This window comes from Periophthalmus magnuspinnatus, chromosome 8 (assembly GCF_009829125.3).
Source record: "Periophthalmus magnuspinnatus isolate fPerMag1 chromosome 8, fPerMag1.2.pri, whole genome shotgun sequence".
Lineage (NCBI taxonomy): Eukaryota > Metazoa > Chordata > Actinopteri > Gobiiformes > Gobiidae > Periophthalmus > Periophthalmus magnuspinnatus.
Window position 1 is genome coordinate 23,975,277 of NC_047133.1, and position 25,001 is coordinate 24,000,277.

Sequence of the window (25,001 nt, forward strand, 5' to 3'; positions counted from 1 at the left end):
TGTGGAATAATGAGTCTATGTGTTGTGTGTGTTTGGGTCCAGAGAGCACGCTGTCCAAAGGTCGCGACCCCTGTGGGATGGAGACCCTGCCTCTCAATGGTAACTTCAACAACAGCTACTCCCTGCGCACAGGGCCTGGGGCGGGGGGCAGCTGTGACTTCCTAAGTGCGGACAGGAACAGCCCGCCTTTGCTGAACCCTCGCGGGGCGGAGACTCTGGGGGGAGGGGCCAGGAGAAACCTGACCGATGCTGCGGCATTAGAAAAGATGATCATCTCCGAACTAGTGCACAACAATCTAAGAGGAGGAGGAGGGGGGGAGCAGGGGGACAGGATATGTGCTAACATGAATCGCCCTCACGCTGGGCTGGGCCGGGGTCCAGTGGAACAGTCTCTGAACCTGGATGAAGATGAGGACTTCCTCAGAGAGGGGCACCAGCGCACCCCGCAGGACGTGGAGCTTCTGTACAAGGCTCTAGAGGAACCTCTTTTACTGCAGCAGGCCCAGTCTGTGCTGTACCAGAGCGACGCAGAGGAGTCTGAGAGCTACACGGCCGACCTCACTGAGAGCCTGGGGCACAGTGGGAACAGTGGACAGAGTGGGGCGGGGCAGGGGGGCAGCAGGGGGGCAGACTCCCCTGCTCGTGACTCCCTGTACACCAGCATCACTAACCTGCGAGACTCGCCCTACCCCGACAGCAGCCCTGAGCCTCTGGAGGTGGTGCCACGCTCTGCACAGCCCCCTGAGGAGCTCTACTACAGCTCGGGACGGCCCGCGCTAGGCTCTCGCGGGGCCCCAATGCAGACCTTCTATCAGGCGGCCCCCCGGAGGCCGAGCGGGGAAGGACCCCCTACTCTAGAGCCCCCCCACAGTGAGGGAGACGGACAGATGCAGCTGGTCACGAGCCTGTGACTGCGGCCAAACAGGAAGCTGGGGACTACTGCGATGGGCCCGCCTCCTGCCTCGCCTCTCTGATGTTTGGATGCCTTTTATCTTTGACTCTCATTTACCTAAAGGTGACCTTTAGGGGGCGTTTTTGACCCCCGTCCTGTTGGAGAGGTGTCCGCTCTCCTGTATGCCCCACTTTCTTGTGGTTCCCTAAGGCCAAGTCCAGCAATCTGAATGTACCTGTTACCCCTTTTACCTTCAGATATGTATTTGTTAAGATTTTTATGTAATTTATCTTCAAACCTGCCTCCAGAGATGAAATTATCATTTTGTATTTTCTCCTTTCCTTTTCTTACTGTCCATAGTTCATCTGACAGGAGTAGTCAGCTGTGGAGAGAGGCCATGTAGTACACAATTGTAACCTACAAAATCATGTCACTCAAAAATCTCTTTATTGTTGCCAAAAATATCTTGTATTGAGCCAGAACAGAAAGTAGAACTGTCTCAAATGTGCACACAGCCACTCATCAGAAGTGCTCATTATAAAGATCAGACACAGGCTCTGGTCTAAGTACAGGGAGGGACATTTCAGTGCAGTTGCCTTGATGTTTTTGCTGTGAATGGATAATGAAGGCGGGACTATGTAAAAAGGGGAGGTAAACATGGACTCTAATGTGAGGAGGTTGAAGACGACCCTCCATAAGACTGGCCTGTCCTCTCCGCTCTGCTCTGGTCTTTGCTTTAGGCATTTAAAAATGACTGCATTGCTATTGTTTTTTTTAAGAGAGTATTCCATTTGTTGACTATGGGGGGCTGAGAGCGTGTGATGCTCCCGGACCCTCAGGACTTTTGTGTTCAGCCTAGCCAGTTGGAAGTGGACTTGTTTCTGTGTGTGGTTGTGACAAACCAAATTCTGAAATGCCACAGATGCACTGGTTATTGGTACAGTATAACGTGTACATAGGAGCCACACGAGAATCTACTTTATTCCTACCATGTAAATAGACACACCAGAGGATCAAAAGCAACAAAAGCAGCATAACTTGAGAAATGAATTCTTGTATTTGCAACAAACCGAAGACTGAAAAATAAAATGTTTTGGAGTTTGTGACTGAAGTACTTTACTGTCTCTTTCCTGGTCCCTTGCGCCTGACACCCTGACATTGAGTGAGTTTCCATAAAGCACATTTCTGCTGGAGAGCTGCAGTTGTGCTGGGTCACTAAAGCATGCTTTTAGAGCTCCAACTGCGTGGACAGGTTAGAAACTGGGAGATTACAAAGAAAAAGAGGAAAGAAACAACGTAAAGTAAACTTTTTTATTATTTATGTATTTAATTTAGACTGTAGCTGACTGATGGTTTACAAAAAATGTTTTGTGGGTTGATCTTGGCCAAAAAGAAAGTCACCACCTGGATGTAACTAAGCAAATAGTTTGGAGTTGCCGCAGTTGATCAGGTCTAGGTTCAGCAACAGTCTGTGCTCAAAGAATGAGGTCAGCTGACACCTGAATATACTGAATGACCAGGTTATTCCATCAATGGATTTTTTCTTCCCTGATGGCACGGGCATATTCCAACATGACAATGCCAGGATTCATCAGGCTCAAATTGTGAAAGAGTGGTTCAGGAGCATGAGACATCATTTTCACACATGGATTGTCCACCACAGAGTCCAGACCTTAACCCCACTGAGAATCTTTGGGATGTGCTGGAGAAGGCTTTGTGCAGGGGTCAGACTCTACCATCATCAATGCAACATCTTGGTGAGAAATTAATACAACACTGGACGGAAATAAATCTTGTGACATTGCAGAAGCGAAATCGAAACAATGCCACAGCGAATTTGAGTGTGTGACCTTTTATTTTTTGGTGGCGACCTGTTTTTTGACCAGACAGTGTATATCCATTTATATTGTCTGGTTAAAGGTGCACTTATTGCTTCCACCGGAATGTTTCACAGTATGGCATTAAACTTCTATCTATCTCAGTAGAGACAAGGAGGTGACACCATCAGTCACTTAGCTGTGGAGGCACCCTTTTCACAGTAAGAATACACACTTCTCAAGGAACTTTCTTAACAACATAAACATTTGTAATTGAAAAAAAAAAATGCAAGATGGATTAGTTTAATGCCAGACTGTGGAATGTCATCTCCATGGAAACAAGCCTGTGGCCAGAAAAGTGCATCATTAATTTATCAGGAAAACTCCCATCTTTTATTACATAATTTCTCCATATTGTTGGCCTCATCAAATTTGCTAAGTCGATAAACCCAGTGTCATGTAGTGCATCCATATCCCCATAAAATGAAGTCTAACATAAATCTGGAGTTAATTCAAACATATAGATCCTGATAACCACTTTGTCCAGTTCAGTGTCATATAATACTTGACATGTTTTTTGTGTTTGACCTTTGAACTTTCCAGAGATGATTAGCCGGAAGCGTCTGGGGAGCTGGAGGTGGGAGGTGTTTGAACAGTGGGAGCGACGTAGCCAAATGTCAGACTGTGCCTCAGAGGTGCAGAAAGGCATTGTGGGTAATTAGGTTTTGGCTTGTAGTATTTGTAGCACACGCACAAATGCACTTTTTACAACATGGATACCTTATGAAGTTTTACCACACTGCTAACAGTTTGGGGTTATGCAAATCTAATTTCAACATGAGTCCAAATTATAATGTAACAGGATTGTAATTTAATTTTCTTAATTAGTATTCAGTTTACTGCGCTGTTAGGGAACATGGTAAGAGTGAAAAAGAAAAAAAATAACATCACATCTGTATTTTTTCATATATACTTCTTTTTCTATTTCCACTTAACCACTAAGGTCAATATTTTTTTCTTATTCACAGTGTCAAAAATTGATGTTGAGTAAAAGTATAGTGTGCTATTAGGGATGGCAAGATGCATACCCTTAACAGAGGTCAGTTGGGGCTGAAGCAATAGGATATACATGAGCAAACAACCATTTATCTGTGTATTTATTTACAATGGAAGATTTAGCTCCACCAATATGAATCTTCATTATCCAGTTTCTTTCCACCTCTGCCTATGTCTGCTCTTGATATAGATCCTCAAAGGGCACACTGAATTCCAAAGTCTGTTTTTTACAATAATAGTGTTTCTAAAACTGTGGTATACGTGCAGCCCTCTGAGGTTTGAGTATTTGTTTAATTTATAGATACATCTCTTAATATTTTTGTCTTCCTTTGGAGTTATGAATTATTTAGAATGACTGCATCCCTGGTTTAATCTTATTTTAGCTCTGGTTCAGTGTCATCTTAGACAATATTTAGGCCTGATGTAGTCCGGGTTTAGATATGATGGTACTCGGAAAGCCAGATATTATCACGGTACTTGGTGTGTTCCAGCTCCTCCGGTGGTACAACGGAGGAGTGTCTGGGGTGAGGGAAGTCTGGGAGTCAGCCCGGCCCCGGATAAGCAAAAGAAAATGGATGGAATGGATGAGTACTTGGTGTGAAAACTTTGGTGTGAAAACTTTGAGAACCACTGCCCTTCCAAATCTATGCGGTGTCCAGGTTTTTGTGAGGAGGGTAGAGGGACCAGACTGCCCCGGGACAGACACGAAGCACAGACCGTGAAAATGACAAGAGACTTTGAATGATTGAGACAAACACATTTCCAATATGCCACCTGATGTAAGCCATTTGAAAAATTACACGTCAAAATGAAATCCAATGGCTGGAGTAATTTCCCCTCAGCACATCTACCTGACCTTTAAAACACTTCTGGGTTGTATTTATAGATATTAGTTATGGTTTATTTATCCTTTTTATGTGTGTTATGAATGTTTATGTATTTTGATTTATTCATGGCATTGTTTCGTTCGCAGTCTCATCCGTAAAAACCTGGGCCGGGTGAAGAAGTGTGATAGTATTTGGACAGAACGTGAGGGGAAAGTGAATGCGGCCACTTGTATGTGACATTTGGCTCAGAGTGTCCCACTTCTGAACAGCGTAAAGGACACATTTTAGCCTCCACTACAGAAGCCAATAAGAACGAAGGACTAAACAAAAAAAAGCAGGATTTATGAGAATGGACTGGACTGCTTATTTTTTTAAAGAATGTCAAACTAGGGGTTAAAGCTGCACTATGCAACTTTTTTTGGACAGCCCGTCATCTGCTTGTCTCTATACAAAGATGTCACACCTCACCTTATTCTGGAAGTTGCCGTGGGCGCTGCCATTGTTATTCCGGTTATATTATTTTGCATGGGGCTGCCAATCTTGACAGCAAATAAGTTTTATACGGACTACAGAGCCGTTTTAAAGCCTCCCAGAGAATCCCTGCAGTGTTGACTTGTTGGTTTAAACAGTTTACACAAATCAGTCTACTTTATATCATACTTTTGAGGTGAAATTTTTCCCGAATTCTCCATTGAAATGAACATGATTCCCCCTTAACCAACCGGACATCCTACCAAAAAGAAAGCGTGATTTGGAGCATTTAGAGGAAAAAGTGAGCAGGGTAGAATAAAATCGAATGCTTTGCTTGGAATGTTCCACAGTAGGGCATTAAATGTATCTATACTGAGACATGCTAATGATGCCAGCCCAAGTTACAGGTCAGATCTGTGGAAAGGTATGCACACTCCAATCAATTTTTTTCCAAGTATATTTGAGACTTGTGACTGCATAAATAAGATGAATCATTTTAATGTTGTACAGTGGAACGTTTCAAGAAAAGCAGTTACGTCGTCATGGAGACAAGCAGGCGTTGGACCCGTCCATCTGAAAATGTACATGCAGGTTTAACATTACTGCACTTTAGGGTATATTCGCTGGAGACATGCTACAAACTCTGTGCACAATTGGGTAAAACAAATGAAGTAATATGCAATAGGTACTGTCCAATATAACATAGTGTTGAGGTAATAGACGTGTACCATACATCCATATTGAGAGATGTAGCTAGCCACATGGGGCAGCGTATATAAAGTAAAGCTATTAGTTTGAGACTTGTAACATTTGTAATAGTTATATGGTCACAGATGTTTTAGCACCACACTTTTTTCCCTAACCTTTCAAAATTCTTTCTAGAAGCTTGCACAAAAATATGTTGCCTTTCATTTGTTGAACTTTTAGACCTGCAAATAAACTCTGTCAGTTTGTGATCCGCTGGTGCCTTGCTTACGAGCAGTCAGCCAAGGACAAGTCTATTTCCTCAAAGATAAAACAGTTCACTTGGGTCTGCAAGTGTTAATGGTCCCACCAGAGAGCCCTCATCATAATCATCATTCTCCTCTTCACAGCCATCACCATTAAGCCTGCTCCTATTCCATCTACTGCATTTGACATAATGTGCTGATAGTGTTCTTTCGGGACCTGCCCTGGGGAAGCAACAACCCACAAGAGGGGAAATATTACACGTCACTATTATTTTTTTCTCGTACAAATTTTAATATCAATCTCAGTGGACTCCATTAGTGCGGTGTTGTTAGTGTTAATTTGTTTTGTCAAAGGCTTTGTTTATCCCTGGATTAATATCTCAATAAACATCAGTGTACAGTATTGCAGTGTTAAATGATGATCGTGATTATACGTTAGAAATGTCCAGGGCCCACGCTACCGATTTGTAGAGTAGCTGGGTGGGAGTTCCAGCAGTATTCAGACCCCTCCAAAACCTTTAATTACAATAACGCAGTAGGTACCAATTTACAGCAGTGAACTCGCCCACTCTCGCCCTGCCTCTGTTAGCAAACATGCTCGGATCTGATTGTGAGGAAGCCATGCTGCATGTTTAGATGGTTGGACAGATTGTTTTTATCGTTAAAAGAGAAAATGTTGTCTGTCTGATGGTAGAATTCATGAACATTTACCATGTGTGTTTACTGACCTCTTGTGGCTGCAGTTTGTATTTGTGACCCTGTCTTGCAACTGTATGAAAAAAAAAAAATTGTCATCAGACTTTACAGAGGAGAAGAAGCAGAAAGTGAATGAATATCAGCCTTAGCAACTCTACCATTGACCCCATATCTCCTGGCTACACTAGATGCCATAGACTGCGTCAAGAAGTGGACTAAGGGAGTCACCTGCAGCGTTTGGCTCCAGTTAAATGAAGCTCATCGAGGCTAGAGCAGTTACAGGGGCGAATTTGGAGCCAAGTTGCATATTAGCAATTCCGACTGAAAGTATCATAGCAACCAAAGAGCCAATCCGGAGTGAGGCTGTTGAAAGGAACACCTCTTCCCACACCCGCTAGCAACACTGTCAATCAAAACTGTTGCTAATGCTAGTGGGAGAAGAATGGACCTGATTTGTCTGTTATTAAGGTTCATATCTTGGTTTACTGACAAAATTGTGAAATAAGCACAACAGGATCATGTAGAGCTGGTTAATACAAACATTTTAAGACCAAAATGACGAGGTTTGCTGCAGCAGTTACAGAGAGAGGGGCCACGGTTTTCCACTGTAAAGTGAATTAGAGCCAGAGTCAATGGAGCCATGTTCACTTCCTTTTTGGCACACCCTCGCTAGCAGGTTAGCTATGTCCATTCATATATACAGTCTATGGATGGTACAAACAGCTAAACAACACAAGGTGATCAGCCCAGAGAAATCAATGCTTCAGGATATGCTAAAATGACTTTAAGATGTGTTATGCTTGTTTAGTGGTACATAACATAGGCCTACATAAGTTTTTTTTTTTTTTTTAACTGTGTTAATTGTCAGCTGCAATACCATTTTGAAATAGGACCATTGACTTCCTGTTGAAAACTGCAAAAGTGACAGTCCCCACCTCTAGAGGGATTTTAGCTTAGCATGCAGTGGATTTTCTATTAGCTGATGTGTGTCGTGTGACATGTATTTATATATAATTTATTCTTTTTTTATTACATTTTTTAACCTTACATAACCTATTTTTTGTCTTTTCTAAATAATTCCAAGACAGCTCAAACATGCATGAATCCATTGAATGAATCCATGGGAAACCATTATGACACGTTTAAAAGCTCATAAAAAATGTTTTCTGGATATTAAAATCAGTGGGTTTTAGTTAATTGCACTAAAATTTGAGTACCCATGGAGTGACCTCCATTGGGAAGACAGAGACAGCCCAAACTGTCTGACATGTCGGAGTGTTTTGCAGGTGGTTTCTGTAACCTTTGACCCCTCCGTCATCTCCGAAGCTCACCCAACCATGGCAGTCTATCATTTACCCAGCAGAGGTCTCAGTCTGTCCGCACACACTTGACCCGGTACTCACTCGGGACTGTTTTAACCAGTTATTTGTGTGGACTACATCATATCAGCATGAGACTGGGGGTATTGTGTGAACCCAGAGCTGCTGCAGGTCAGAGGTCATGGGCTCCATGGGGAACCGAGCTGCAGCAGCGTCAATTTCAGAAATGTCACAAAATCATTGAGGTGAGTCTATGGTGAGATCTCAAGAGAGAGAGTAAGAAGATGGATGGGGAAGAACTGCGTTAGCATTTTATCACAAGGTTGATAATTGATTGATCAAAGTACTAAATAATAAAGGAAAAAAGAGCTAGCACTCAATGTTCAAATGTGGTTCTGGGTATGCCATACTGAAGCCATTTGCCAATCAGAACAGTTTATACATTACATAACACAGTTTATTAGCATTTTGATCTACCCAGAGTAAATCAAACAGCATTTTTTTAGAATAAAGAAACTGGCGATTGTTAACAAATTTGATTTATTAAAGAACAGGATATTTCAGATTAAATTTTTGTAAAGGGTGTATTTTGTTGAGCTGCTCCTGTTCATAACAATGTCTGTGTAATGCCATGCTATAATTCAAAACTGTGGGGAGTTTAAGTTTTATTTATTAATTTGAAATCTATTTTTCAAACTGCCGGGACCAAGTGGGAATGTATCTTGAGTGTTAAATGTAAGTATATTTTCAATATGTATTTATCTTGATTTTTGAGTGCCTATTTCTATTCTCCTACTGCTCTTAAACTGTGTGTTGCAATGTGGAAATGCCACACTGTGGGACAAATAAAGGTCCTCTTTTGTTATCTTATCTGTTAGAGTTTGCATGACTTGATATCACAGTTGACTTAGTATCTGCACATATTAATATTAATAAAATCTATAGAAAATGTAAATGGTGAATAATAAGTAAATGATAGTTGCTTGGGGTGTTATCCTGTGTGAGTGCTAAATTAATACATGTGTAATAACAGTGATTACCATAGTAGATGCACATCAGTGTATGCACCTCATAATTCAAAATGGAAATGAAAAGATTTCCGTAAGCAGTTGGGCAGTTATGTTTTATTCATGGGGGGCCTGTGGTGGGAGGCAGGGGACTGAACAGAGGGCTAGGTCCTGAGTCAGCCCCCCTTTGAACCAAAAACATATGTGGATATATATTGGGGCTTCTGGGAACCTGGGGTTTGACTGGAAACTACCGCTAACTGCTAACTGCTAACTGCTAACTGCTAACTGCTCATAATCAAAGCAAGAGCCTATCCTATCAACATAACCTGAACAAATTCACAAATTGATCAGAAAAGTTTTTACTAAAATCTTCATTATTTCTCTGGACTTGGGACCGACACAAAGAGTACAGTGGCATGTACCATATATTGGCTGACCCCTGTAGCTGTCAATCTTAAGTGAAAACTTCATTCTACTGAAGCTCTCATTGACTCTGAAATGTTGCAATAATTGGAAAATACCATCAGCAATTCTTTGAAGGCACAAAATGGCTACCACAAATGTACTGCACTGGTGATTTTTGTGTCTTTTTTCTTGTAGCCTATAGCAGTGTTTTCCAACCAGGGGTACGGGGATCCCTGGGGGTACATGAACACTTGTACTTTGGAATGATTTTAGATTTAAAAGAAAGATGGAAATTACAATCTACAATGTTGTTAGTAATATATTCTACATGCTTAATAATGTTTCTGTAATATAATTTTTGACATAAATATAATGAAAACAAGTAAGTAGAATAGTTGTGATTGGTAGTAAAAAAGAAGCGGAAAAAAGCCTCCATTATGCAATATAGGGAGTGTGAGACAGCGCTTTGGGAGTACACAAGCCAAAAAAGAATGGGAAGCACTGGCCTATAGCATCAATAAAGAAAACTTTCAGAACTTTGAATCATTTTGAGGATCTATCCTGAAAGATGTGCTTTTTAGTACATAATCATCTTAACACATATTACACAAAATGGATTCTTATGATTGTTATGAGTCTTGTTACCTCCTCAAAAACAGACCTGGAGTTGTGTTTTGTTTCATTCACACATGTCTGAGTAATCTTTTAGTATTTAGTGTAGTCTGTCTACATCTCCAAACCTCAAAGTGCAGTGTTCCACCTTGTGATGTCATGAAGCAGTAGTTTTCAAGTTAACACCTTTGTTCAGTAGAGTTTCGTAATTCCAGGGTTGAAATTATCCAAATGATTGTAGCGAAGGTGTGTGGAGTTCAAAAACACAGTGGAGCATTTCATATATCGCAACAGGACATCACAAGGTGGGATTGAAGAGAGAAGAACTCAAGAAGCCTAAATACGCAGGGTTTGTGTGACATGTGTAAATGAAACAAAACAAAACTCCAGGTCTGTTTTTGATGAGGAAACAACATTATAACAAAGATCAGAGAATAGCATAGTATAGACCCTTTAAACTAATAGTAATTTGCATATATTCACATCCTTTCTTTGCTTGTTCTCCACAATCTGTAGTTTGCCCTCAGCCAACCAAACTGACCAATACAAAGCCAACCCAGCAGGCTGCAACAGTGTCAGTGTTTGGCCCAGGCATTAGTCTGAGCTATCCACACCAGAGGGATGAGCAGGCTCATGCTAATCTAGCCAACAGGGGGCTTTGTCTCACTACAGTGACCAGAGTCTGTATTAGAAGGCCAACTCTCGAGAAACCCATCTACAGTAAGTGTATGTGTTGTCCTGTTTCTCCAAAGCATCAGTCAAGGTTAATTAATCATACTGCGAGTGTGATCCCTGATGTAATCTTTTAATAACAACTTCATCCTGAGTAGTAAGTGTTACGCTGCTGTGTTTATGTACTGTGGAGTCACCATAAGAAGGCCAATGAGCGGGAGATCACTGAGGGAATAAACACCAAAATGTCCTCCTGGACATTAGACACATTTAGCTCCACGCCAACTCCTGTGTGAGCCGTCACTTCATTTCCCACAATGCCACAGTCACAGTGAAGTCGTACAGGAGACTAATTGGCTCATATGAGGGGCATCAGAGCGTTGCATTAGCAGCTAATTACAGCATAACTGCAGTTTTCCCATGTTGCAGGCTACTTTTATTGCACACGTGACACTAGGTGGACAATAGGATTTCATTGTGCGGATGACCTTCTGACAATTACTGTAGACAGCCAGTGTCCATGTTAAGGTTCTGGGTCAAAGAAGTTCAAATATGTTGGAAGAATGACTTCATCTTGGGTCAATAATTATGGACCTTATGCCTAAGGCTCTCACTGAAGAGGAACCTGTACTGCAGTAAATGAGTGAAGATGGATGAATGAATGGAACTAAGAGTAAGATATGCCTCACCAAACTAGACACTGAGGTGTGCATTTAAACTGTATTTAGACACACAAAGCAGCAATAATGTTATTTAAAATGTCTTAGGGAAATACTGAACATACCGTGGGGGAAGAAGTACTTGATTTTGTTACTTTAGTAAATGTACAGATGCAGGAGCAAAAAATACTCAAGTAAAAGTAAATGTATCACATGAAAAAATCTATTTAAGTAAAAGTGTTAAAGTACCTGTTTAAAAATGGTAATTTCATGCCGATCTAGAGGTCTAATAAAACACTAAAATCTATTGATTATGATAAAGATTTGTTCTGAATTTTGTTCAGCGAAAACAATTGAATCAGTCACTTTTTTCCCAGCTCTTTTTATTTGTTTGCTCAAAACTACGACTGTGAATAAAGCCCTCAGCCTTTTCAGCAGCTCTCAAACTATAGCCTCATCAAATTATTTTTACTTTCAGTCCAGTTCAAAAGCAGTGGACTAGAAAGTACTGATAAAAAATAACCCTAACTAAGTAAAATACAGATACCTAAAAGTTGCACTTAAGTACAGTACTTTATTACTTGTACTATGTTACATTCCACACTGGTCACATCACAGTCTGGCCTACTGTACTGCAAATAAATAATAGTTAATATCAGGTTAATAATACGCTCAAACTAAATGACCTTATAACATGTGTGTTTTTATTCCAGCGGTTCCTCTTTTCCAGACCCAAGAAACAGCCTAAACTTGACAGGACTTGTACATTTATCAGTTAAATTGTGTCTGTGTGCACAGCCTATAGGAGGACACAGACAATACTGACCACAGCCATAACGGCTGAAATGAAGGAAAAACCTGTGAGAAACACTGGAGGAGTGTGTTTACGCACGGTCCAGAGGCCCCGCCCCTCGACGCACGTGCCCGCTGTGTGACTCTCCCTGAGCGGGACAGGGTCCGGTCTGACCGGTGTCAGCTCGCTCCTCGTTGGCTCCGCAGTAACACGATGGAGCCATGTGGACATCAGCAGAGCTCCTCCTCACCTCTTGACACGCGCTCTCGCGGCTCTCAGCCCATCTCAGAGGTAAAAGAGGCTTTTCAAGGTCACTGCACATCACGAGGGACCGAAATAGAATCAGCCACCGACAAAACGAGCAGTACGTCCCCTCCAGTCCACATGGAGGTCCCGCTGTACACGCTGATAGTAAAACTATAAAGGCACATCACTAGTACCAATAAGTAGACAAGACAGTGACTATACCAGAGACACACAGACAGGATACAGCGTTTTATTTGATTAAACAACAGCAGTAACTTTGATTTGTAGTAGTATGAACACATCAGATTTGTATTTAACATTTATTTATGCAAAAATAACAAGAAATAAATGAGTATGATTTTATGCAGTTTAACTCTACAAACTAAATATTCAAGCATAAATGTGATAAAAGCAGTTTGGTTCATACAATCAGATGAAATAAAAAATAGAATAATAGAAGAATGTTTTCTGCCCCCTAGTGGCATCATTGTTACGTACAGCAAATAAGATGTCAAGTATTAGTAACACAATCCAGTACAAAAGAGAAAAAAGCAGCATTGGTCTTCCAGTGTGGTAGGTATGATATAGAATCTAAGACAACTTCACAAATACATTTATATGCCATAAGACCAGTGTGACCTAATATCCATATAGACCACTATGAGTTCTTTCACTTTATAAATGGGCCTATATTTTTCAGTGTATAATAATTGTAGATTAGAAACCATAATTGTGTTTCCATGCATTATCTCACTGTGTCATACAGTATACACTTCGTGAAAGCATGTTCATAATGCCCGAAGTGTGCTGAAACTGCAACATGCTTAAGACGGTTAAATTACAGATATGCCCCAAATTCAATTGTACAATCATGGAAACACAACTACAGTGGGCCTATATATATATATATATATATATATATATATATATATATATAAATCTCCTCCTCACCCTCCGCGGGTGGTCTTCCCCTCTTTTTCCACAGTCGGGACCTCTACCAGAGGCCCGGGAGCTTGAGGGTTCTGCATAGTATCTTTCCTGTTCCTAGTACTGCACTTTTCTGGACTGAGATGTCTGATGTTTTTCCTGGGTCCTGCTGTAGCCAGTTTAGGGGTCACTGCCCCGAGGGCTCCGAATATATCTACATATCTAATATATAATATATCATACATATATATATATATATACATACGTATAGGGGTTTATGGGTCACTGCCCCCCCGATATCTATATATAATATAAAATCTAATATATATATATATATATATATATATATATATATATATATATATATATATATATATATATATATATATATATATATATATATATATATATATATATATATATATATATATATATATATATATATATATATATATATAATCTTATACACATGTATATATGTGTATAGGTATAGATATATACATGTATAATACCTGTATTATTATAATATTCACAGCAGTGGTACAGTTGCTGGCTGTCTGGTGCACTCATTGGGCCAATTTTAATAAAAAGCACACTATAAACTGTACTGTGTGTGTATATATATATATATACACACATATATATATATATATATATATATATATATATATATATATATATATATATATATATATATACACACACACATATATATATATATATATATATATATATATATATATATATATATATATATATATATATATATATATATATATATATATATATATATATATATATATATATATATATATATATATATATATATATATATATATATATATGCCAGAAAATGTACCACGGTGTGAGAGGTATGTATTTTAATAGTATTATCATTATTTAACTAAATGTATTTAACTGAATGCGTACTTCTTTGTGAGCATCTTTTTCCCCATCCTGTTGCAAAAAAAACAAAACAAAAAAAAACAAGAGGAACAATCAGAACTGACATTGTAAATTTTAAGATAAATGTTTACATGTATTTATAAGAAGTTTTGTACTTACAGGTGGGTCGTTGCTCTTGTTGTCTGGGCCTTCGCTGTCCACCAGCTCTTGCCGCTTGTTTCCTGGTTTCTCGTCAAATGCCTCCATTTGAGCAGATCTGGATACATAGACAAACAAAAATGAAGAAGAGTTTTCTGTTTCTACACAAACTCCTCAGAACATGCAGAGGATGGCGATATATCCATGACAGCTGTCCAAAACTGCAGCAAAAGACAGAATGGAGCGGTAAGCTGGCAGACTCCCCAGTGATAGATTTTTCTTTCCTTCTTTTTCTTATTCTAGAAACTATGTAAACTTAGGCTGCATTCACCGTTTGGTTCCTAGTGCAGTCCTGATTTGCTCCTGATTTAGTCCTGGTTTAGTCCCAGTTTTGGTGTGATTTGTGCAGATTATCATGTCACTCATAATATAATGTTGCATTGGGATTGATATAAAATGCTGATGCTGTGATATTTATGATCTTTGCTTCCTGTTTATTGGCACTGTTTTGAGCACTTTTCCCATTTTTTATGTAGAATTGTTATCTTTTTTACGCCTAAACGATAAATGTTAGAATGATGGGACTTAGTCACATTGTTCCCTATTCTTTGGGCTGGGCTTCCATTGCTGCAAGGTAAATTGATTTTTGAGGTGGTACTAAGCCGTCTTTCAATATTTTTTGAAAGGGATGTTCACTCAAAATTAGAGCTCACTGAACTCTAATTTTCGATACCACATAACTGTCTATATATTATTGTTTGCTTGATTTTTGCCATTTAACCTCAGATTTGTACAATTACAATAGGCGGACTCGCCCACTTGGCACATTTGTGCTCGGGCCTTAATAATAAGATAAAGACCACAATTTTCAAGCATTTGTCTAGAATCAGTATTTCATTATTATGTAGTTATAGCTTATTTTTCTTTCATATCAATACAGGAGTGTTATGTCATATTTCCCAGTCCTATAGTTTAGAGAGAGAAAATTTTAAGATGTTTTACTGGTTTCATCAATCTGCACTACACAATGTTTGAGATATCCATTGCTGAAAAACATAGAAAAAACATTTACTATACAATTTCATAGATTTGTTGTTGAATTAAGTGAATCACTGGCATAGAATCACAAACAGATCGTGGGAAACACGCTCTTAATGGTAACCAATCCACAAAACAAATACAATTTTAGTGAGTAGTTGTTGTTAAAATCAAACTCATATCTACTGTGCTAGTGTGCAAAAATTACCCATGTAGCTTTGTGTCTGCCATTCTGCTGCCTGGGTCCTGTCCCATGTTTCTAGTAAAATATAATACATTTTAGTTCCTATGAAGGAGGATATAATAATGCTTACTAGAACAACCAAACACTTACCCGTTCTGGTCCTCTTGTTGGAAGTCTCTATTGACCTGAGGAACACCTTTGTCGTCATCCCTGAAATAAAAAAAATGACAGACCTTTATCACATTGTAAACCTGTCCAAAACTTTAAAGGGTCTCATCAGGTTCTATGTGGATTAAAACGTCCCCTGTCCCACTATTAGATGCCAATTACAGGTCGCATCTATGCGGTTTTTTTTTTCATAAAAAAAAAAAAAAATCATTAGGAGTTGGTTAGAAGTTTTCTGTTTCTACACAAACTCCTCGAAACATGCCGAGGACGGAGATACTACCCATGACAGCTGTCCAAAACCACGGCAACAAGCGGAAGGAAGCGGTAAGCTGGCAGACTCCCTAGAGATAGATTTTTCTTTTTCTTATCTTATAAACTATGCATTCACCGTTTGGTTCCTAGTGCAGTCCTGATTTGCTCCTGATTTAGTCCTGTTGTAGTCCTGGTTTAGTCCCAGTTTTGGTGTGATTTGTGCAGATTATCATGTCACTCATAATATATTGTTGCACTAGGATTGATATAAAATGCTGATGTGATATTTATGATCTTTGCTTCCTGTTTATTGGCACCATTTTGAGTACTTTTTTCTTTTTTGTGTAGATTTGTTAATTGTGATGGCAAAGGTGCTAATTTTTCCTCACCCATGCAGCTACCGCCTATAGCAGTCTAAACACTGACTGTGGAGGCTTTGCAGATGCTGAAAACAAATTTAATAACAGTTTTAACTTTTAAAACCTGAAATAAGTTTACAATAATAATAAGATAAAGACCACAATTTTCAAGCATTTTATCTAGAATCAGTATTTCATTATTATGTAGTTATAGCTCGTTTTTCTTTCATATCAATATAGAAATGTTATGTCATATTTCCCAGTCCTATAGTTTAGAGCAGGGGTCTCAAACTCAAATTATCTGGGGGCCGCAGGAGACACAGTCTGGGTGAGGCAGGGCCGCATCAGATATTCCACAAAAAAAGCTTTGTTAAACTTTTCTCAAACGTCATCGCTGTTTTCAACATACATGAGGAAATATGTCAATTCTTGAGGATTTTATGAATATATATCGTTATATGTCGAATCTTTTGTGACAGGAGTACAGATGTTGCGTGACACGTTCTACACGCAACATGATAATGCCACACTAATATTAAACATTCATATTGTCCTGCGGGCCACAAAATATTGCCTCACGGGCCGCAGTTGGCCTCCGGGCTGCGAGTTTGAGACTCCTGGTTTAGAGAGAGAAAATTTTAAGATGTTTTACCCCTGGTTGCAAGACGAAAGGAGTCTGTTGTCCATGTTGGTTTCATCTTCATAATGTTTGAGATCCCCATTGCTGAAAAAACACAGAGATTGTCTGGACATGTACTATACAGTTTCATAGATTTGTTGTTGAATTAACTGAATCACTAACGTGGTATTTTTTTTAAAACAACCTTACACAAATAATTTGTAGAAAAGACACTCTTAATGTTAACCAGTCCATAAAACAAATACTTACATTTCAGTGAGAAGTTGTTAAAATCAAACTCATATATTTTTGTATTTACTGTGTTAGTGTGCAAAAATTACCAATGTAGTTTTGTGTCTGCGTTTCCACCACCTGGGTCACACCCCATGTTTCTAGGAAAACATAATACATTTTAGGTCCTATGAAGGAGAGCACAATGATGTATACTAGAACAACCAAACATTTACCCGTTCTTGTCCTCTTGTAAGAAGTCTCCACCATTGACGTCATGGCTGAAATAAAAAAAAGACACACCTTTATCATTGTAAACTTGTCCAAAACTTCTCATCACTTTCTATATGGATTAAAACGTCCCTTGTCCTAATATTAGATTCGTTACAGGTCGCATACATACACAGTTTTTCTTTCTTTAAAAAAATTCTATTGTGTGACTTAATGACAAAAGTAACAGCCAAACCTTTCTCGTTTCAGTAAGTGTAGTTGTTGTTGTTCTTTTAGGCAGTTGTGATGGTTTTCCCCAATACTGTTAAGAAAGCCGAATACATTGAAGTTGTTTAGTATTTAAATATTAATTGTACTTGTTCATTTATTAAAGAAATCAAAAGGGCAAGCTGACTAACTACAAAAAATAACTACTACCGATACTACTATACCTCCTACTGCCACCACCACTACAACTACCATAACTATTACAGAGAAAAGTAATGCAAATACATGACTAAACACTGGTACACATCTTCCACTGGCTATATGTTATTAATATGTGCTCAGACTATGTACCATGTGCTTATAGACGCTTGTTTATTCATTTAATGTAACTGTAATTCCTCAATAATAGCTTACTGTAACAATTTTTCTCACCTTTGATCCACTTCTCTATCAGAATTCCCCCTACGCGTCCTGGTCCTACGGCGTCTAATAATAACAGAAACGTTACACAGGAAATGCCACTCCCATTCCCGTAAATCACTCTCTTTCAAGTAAATAACTACACTCACATTTTTCTCCATCCAAAGAGCAAAACTGCCAAAACTACCAAAACGAAGATGACTGAGAGGATGATTACTATGAGGAAAAATGTTAATGTTAATAAGTCTTGAATTTTCAGTGAATCAAAACTATGTAAAAATGGTTGAGCAGGTTCACTCACCAGCGATGGGCCAGTTAAGACCAGTGGAAGGATCTGAGGCTGAATAACCGCCATCTTTTAAATGATAGACAGGGTTAATGACCAAAATGTGGTTATAGTTGATAGACATGATAGGACAATGTACTGTCTCACCTCTAGCGATCAACTCTTGGCAACTCTCAAAGATTTTGCCCCCCTAAATATAAATAAAGTAAGTCATTTGAAGATTGTTTAGTTGTCCATATTTGGAAGGCACAATTGTGTTCTTTACCTTCCCCTGGTGTATGTATTGTACATGGAGACTCCTGCATTGACGTGTTGTTATTGAGTTGTTGTTACAGTGTGCAACTTCAGGTGAGTAGTTACACTTTCCACCTTTGTAATTGGCAATCGCAGTCTATTGATTACAAAACAACTGTTAATAATTGAATCATGAAATAATTGAAATATATGTATAACCATAACACACGTACCCCATTATGATTTATTTCAGTCCAATTCACAGGTTTGCTTTTGTCTTCTGGTTCAAGGGGAAAGTTGTATCCAGCAGAATTTTTAATGTCTTTGCAAGTAACGTTTTTTATACTGCACCCTGTAACAAATAAAGATTAAACTTTTAGAAAATTGAAATTGCGCAGTTAGGGACAAGTCGCATGTCACTTTAGGCTATGACTCTAGACTATGCACAAAAGTCAAAGAATGTGTGACCTTACATACCTTCCATAGTCACGAAAAGCCCACTCAGGAAGGATGTAAACAAAAAAAGCAGGTTTAGAGTCATTTTACTGGAGAATAGCTGTGCACTAGCAGCAACACCCAAGGAGCGAACTTCCTTCAAAGCAGATATTTCCCGGTCTGCTGATAATGATGTAATATCCGTGATTGCGTCAACACACATGCAGGTTTTCAAAACAAAGTTCGCACTTAACAGCAGTGATTTATTATCTGTAGTTTATTTATATCTTGTCATGTTAGTGGCATCCTGGATTACATTTTTTACCTGCCTAGAGATACCTTCTAGATCAGGGGTCTCCAACCTGTAGCTTAGGGGCTAACAGTAGCTCTCCACCCTCTTCCATAAAGCTCAACAAGGGATTTTCTTCTCACTTTGTGCATTGATAATGGTTTATGTTTTATAGGCATCTAATTGTACCCCATTTAAGGATCTGCTGTGGCTCTTATATCAGCCTCTTTGGCTTTTTAGTTTTGTAAAGGTAGCTCACCGGAGGAAATAGTTTGAGTTCTAGGTAATTAAACTGTGACTAAAGTAGTTCTAATGAACCATCTTAAAAAATATGGCTAAAAATAACAAATTGGAATATAGATAATAATAACAAATTAAACCAATACTAGAACTACCAAAAGTAGTCCATGTAAACGTACCACAGTTTGAGAAACACTAAACTCATAAAGTCACACGATATAAAGCTACCATTGTTAGACTGCTCTTAAATCTTTCTTTCACATTGGTGAGTCTGTGTTGTGCACTTTTTGACACAAGGGGAGGCCCTTGTGCTGCTGGTCACAGGGCAGTAGTTGGAGAGTGCAGCTAGAGAAGACTTCATTTTAATACTAGTGCAGTAGTTGTAATAGCCTTTGTAGTATTATAAGTATTATTTTATGTTAACTTTTCACTCAGTACTTTCAAAAACATGTTTATTTTCTTTGTTTTTTCTCTTGAGTAATAACATTTTGAGAAAGACTTGAGTGTGAATATTTAACCGCTTTTTTCCATGTATGTTCATTTATTTAGTTTAACTTTTGACGTTATTCTTAAATGCCTAATAGCATCCATCTTGTCCACATATCTGCACCACGAGGAGAATAGAGCCCTCAGTGTCAATTTGGCTGCAGCCTGCTCTCACAGATCACATGGGACTGCCCTGGTTTTGCATGGATCGTTTGAGGTGCATCTTCTCTGGTCCAGTGAGAAAACACAGAGCACATGTGTGTCGCTCAATACGGGCCCCTCACTATCTCCTCTCCACAGCAAGAGCATATGACCACTTAATGTTGTTAACCTCTATACACAATTAAGAATTTATATTTCAATGTTATGCAGTTTGTTGTTATTAGCTGCATTATTAAATCAAAGTCCAAAAATATAAACAAATTCAGGCTTCTCTTAAACTTTATTTGTAAGTGTTCTAGCTCCAGAAGCCTTCAGTCACCATATTTCAATCTTTATCTTGTTAAAATGTGTTTCAAAAGGTGTTCAGTAGAATTAATGGTTTGACGACTCAAGTAATTGAAAAAAATATTTGCTGACTACAACTACTATAATAATTGTTAGTTGCAGGCCTATACGACTCTTACTATGAGCACACATTGGTACAGTCTTTAGGTGATGATGTCATACTTCCTAGTTCAGTGTCAGTGTTCTCTGGTTTTCCTGGAGAAGGCCCTGTCTCATCTGATCTTGGAGCTAGAGCAGGTTTGGTCCTATAGTACTTGTGTGGGAGACCTGAGAATAACAGGTGCTGTAGTGGAGCAGTGGTTCTAGTAGTGTGTACTGTTGTAGTGTCATTGGGCAAGATACTTCACCGGCCCAGTATGAATGTGGTGTGATTGGTGGTGGTCACAGACTGGCAGCCTCGCTTTTGACTGTCTACCCCATATCAGCAGCGTAGCTTTGAAATTACTTGTATTTTTATTTATTTGGCACATCACTTTTAGTTAACAACCTCTAGAAGACTGTTCCACTATTCCTTATACACTGCACACATAGTATATTCCAAAAAGACCCTAAATGGACCGGGCTCTCTGGAGGGGAGCTCTGTCGAAATGAGCCAGTGGTCTTATCCATTTTCCATGGATATCAGGTGACAGTGGGAGGCATCCCTCTGCAGCATAGACCCAGTGTAAACAGAGCAGAGGAGTTACAAGTCTCAGAAACGCACAAGAGAGACTGACGCACACATACTCCTGCGCACAAGCACATCCACTATAGTCAGTGTAATGTAAAATGTAACTTTATTTCTACAAAGTATTTATACATTTTGTAATCACGGACTAAAAATGAACACAGCTGTGATTGACAAATATTTAATTGACATTTTGCATACAATTCCCATCTCCAAGGCAACAGGCCATGAACAACTGTTTAAAGGTGTACTATGTAACTTTTCTCATGGAGGGGACACAAGAGACCACTGTACAGCATTAACCTTTCTATCTTGGTTTTATTCAATTACAAGAGTTTTTTACTGGTCAAAAATACCTTGTGACAATGTATTTTTTGCTCTAAAAACATACTTTTACGTAAGTATGTAACTTTCTGGAGGTGGCATGTCACCTGTATGAAAATAGACAGTGAAAACTACCATCTGGAACATTCTCCATAGAGTTTTATGCCATACTGTGAAAGATAGTCCAAGAAACAACATTTCCATGGAACGAAGCAGGACAAGGCCCTGCTTCAGACCAAGTAAGAGTCAGGTTTGTGGAGATGCAAGCTCGCTGACAGTAAAGACACATGCTTTTAAGAAAGTTTTTGGTTCAATTAAAACTACTGAAAGGCTTTTGTTTTAATGTATTTTTTGGCTAAAAAGTTACATACTTTGTGTAATTTTTCATTACATAACACCATTTACTATATGTTTTGTCTGCAGTATATTGATTTAATTTTACTCGTGTACTTTTCCAACACTAACTGTTCACCACATTGCCCACAATAAGAAGCAGCTGCCCCACACTGTAAATCCAAAACGTTTTTAGGCTAAACGTATGGTTAAGCTACATGTGGGTCCAAATATGCCATAGCCACAAGCTAACCAAAACTACTACGCCCAGACTAGAAGTGTCTCCATTTAAGATGCAGTGCTCTGTTCACACTGTGATGTGGTGGGATAAGATGGAGTAAGTCTTCTCCCAGAGCGGAGACGATTCACAGTGATATTATTCAAGCAGAAAGTGTCTTTGTCAGCCCAGACATAAAAGTGAGTGTAAGGGAACAGCTTGGAGTCACGGGGGGCACCTTCAAATATAATGGTAATAAGTGTAAACCCGCTGTGGTTACATGACTGTCTCTGCTCTGTCCAGTGCTATGGCCCACTGCATACATGACTGCATACATCTCAATATCCTAAAAGAAAAAAGTAACACCTTTATAACACTGCTCTTTTTCTTTGTATATCATCAAGAACAGGTATAAGAATGTTATTCATCAGAATAATGTCACAACAACCACAAAAAAAGGATTACTTATTTTTTTTACCTACAGTTTCCTGGTGTTTGATTTACTCCCCACACCCTTTGGTGGTAAGCACTGTTCCCTCTAAGCTGCGCGTGTGCGCAATTGTGCACTGCTGACACGGTCTCCGCGCACAGAAAATCTGTGCTGCGCACAAAAAAATCAAACCGGAATTGAAAATAAAATAAACACACAACAATTCATTCTGCACTATTTTTCAATGTGAGTCAGTGAGTGTGACCGGGACGAGCTGCTCCAGCCAATTATGTGATTCACATAATTATTTGCGCAGCTTATCAACGTCATTGACAGGCGTCCTCATGTCCTCATGTCCTCATGCGCCGCTACCAGAGTTTTAGCTGATGTGGCCGACGTGGAGTGAAAACTCGCTAATGATTCTAATGATGCTAAGTGTTTAACCCCTGAACGTTCCGACGGCCCGCCCTCGGTCGCACTGTTACGCACTGTTTTGCAGCAGTTTTGTGTTTTAAACATGACGAAACGGACAAAACAAAGGAAGTACACGACCGAGGACACTGTGGATGTTTGTACAAGTTAAACTAGAGGCATCTCGGACCCGGAGCGGTTTGTGGAACCGAGTGAAGATCTCATGATGGACTCAGGAGCAGAGGACTTTATGATTTGATGGACTGGATGCTGTTCTTGATGGGTAAGCGCACCCCCCCCCCCCCCCCCCCCCCCCCCCCCCAGATTCCTCTCAGTGTGTATTGGTCATTGACTGTCACTAGTTTATGAACTGTAAACATCAAATGATGGTGTCATATACTGAAAAAGAGTTACCAGACTGTCTCCCAGACACAGTAGCACAATCTCACTCAGTCACAGCAAAAGCTTCTCACAATGGCTTATACTCATAATACTAGTCAGAGCTTTATAATAAAAATGTTAAGTGTGTTTTCAACATTGGAGTTTACAGTTGTCTTGGTTTGGTTGGAAGCTCATGTTTTGCCATAGTTAAAATGAAATATTTATACTTCCAATAGCATTAACATACTACACAGGTCATGAGCAAGATTTTTGTCATTTTCCTTGTATAAGTGGCTAAAGCACTTAATTAAAAGTCTTATAACAAAAATGTAAATGTGGCAATTAGATTTTTTTAATAAACCATTTAACTTGGATGGATGTGATGCAGCATGACCACAGTGCACAGGTCTGATGTTGCTCACAGTGGTCCATGGGACCACTCAGGGAGTTTGTGTGTTTGCTCAGACTCCTGAAAAATTAGAGGGAACAGTGGTGATAAGCTATTCTGATTCAGTGTCTTGCTCAATGACACATCAGTATGCAGGCATCTGAGCTGAAATCTAACCACCAGCATTGTTTGGCAAATGCTTTAAAATGCTTTTTTAGGATTGTCAGAAATCAATACCCAGATATGAATTGATATGAAACTATTGATACTGAAAAACAAAGACAAATAGTACAGAAGTTGACTTCTTTGAATAGTTTTAGAAAGGTCTTGATCTATATCAGGATTAGGATAAGATTACCTAATAATATTGTATTATTACTAATTACATTCTATGGTCTGAAAAAGCAATGTTTTTTTTGTTTGTTTTTGTTTTCATTATTGTGACATCAAGACATGTTTAGTATCAAAATATTGTTTTTATTTTTATTTTTTTTTACATGACAACACTACTGTTCTTCACTCTCAAATGTATTAGGGATGAATGGCTTCAGACCATTTGAAGAGAACTGGGGATTTATCCCACAACTTGCTCACTCTGCTATTGTGGCTTCTGTTCTTTGTCATATTAACATACATTTACTCTGGCAGTGCGGCAATAGAAGCACCACCAGATATCCAGTGCATTATGTGTGCAAGGCTTTATGGGACATAGAGGTAAAGAGCATTAGCCATTTGAGATGCATAGTGATGAACCCGAAGCTCCGCCCACATCCTGCTAACAATCATCTGATCTGCAGCCTCTCCTCTCCTCTGTTGGGGCTCGCCTGGGCGCTGACACACGATCCTGCTGAGAAACTCTTATAAAAGGAAGCAAAATCAAACAATCCAATCATGAACACCTCTCCTCCACAAAGACTCGTGTAGGAGGTATCTGTGCTCTAAAACAACACAGTGAATGCAGTTATAGGCTAGAGTTTTATAGGAAAAAAACGGGACAGAGAAGTATGTTGTGCAACGTGGACAGCTTGTATTAATGTCTTTTCCATGTTGTTCTCCTGAGACAGATCCCTGTCAGAAAATAAAACGTTCTGTTTGAAACCTGGTTTAGGTTCAGCTAAGATCAAATCGCCTTGCTACTATTGGAAGTGTGTTCACCATTGGCCTGGAAAAAGGACTGAAAACCAATAAAAGTACACAGCTAAATATTCCCTCGAGTGGCATTCAACCTCTGAATAAGCTTTTTGGCCTCTTCGTTACAAGTATATTAC

General features: G+C 39.1%; 2 protein-coding genes across 6 annotated transcripts in view; one reads left to right on the forward strand and one right to left on the reverse strand.

Annotated features, from left to right (window-relative positions):
• adgrl1a (adhesion G protein-coupled receptor L1a) overlaps positions 1–1,963 on the forward strand; it is a 134,206-nt gene extending 132,243 nt beyond the window's left edge. For 3 of the 5 annotated variants that reach the window (XM_033970994.2, XM_055223444.1, XM_055223443.1), the window contains one exon: positions 43–1,963. In XM_033970994.2, coding sequence (XP_033826885.1) covers positions 43–911 — 869 coding nt within the window. In that variant the 3' untranslated portion in view covers positions 912–1,963. The remainder of the gene's footprint in view (positions 1–42) is intronic. The other 2 variants (XM_033970995.2, XM_055223445.1) reach the window with 2 other exon arrangements.
• A 15,489-nt stretch (positions 1,964–17,452) lies between these two features.
• Positions 17,453–19,229, reverse strand: LOC117375046 (uncharacterized). The gene is made up of 9 exons (XM_033971293.2): positions 19,103–19,229; positions 18,859–18,977; positions 18,657–18,782; positions 18,539–18,581; positions 18,407–18,460; positions 18,255–18,321; positions 18,118–18,171; positions 17,714–17,779; positions 17,453–17,528 (listed from the first exon to the last, which is right to left on the reverse strand). The coding sequence occupies exons 1-9, from the start codon at positions 19,164–19,166 to the stop codon at positions 17,480–17,482; spliced, it is 642 nt and encodes a 213-aa protein (XP_033827184.1). The 5' UTR covers positions 19,167–19,229; the 3' UTR covers positions 17,453–17,479.
• Between the last annotated feature and the right edge of the window lie 5,772 nt (positions 19,230–25,001).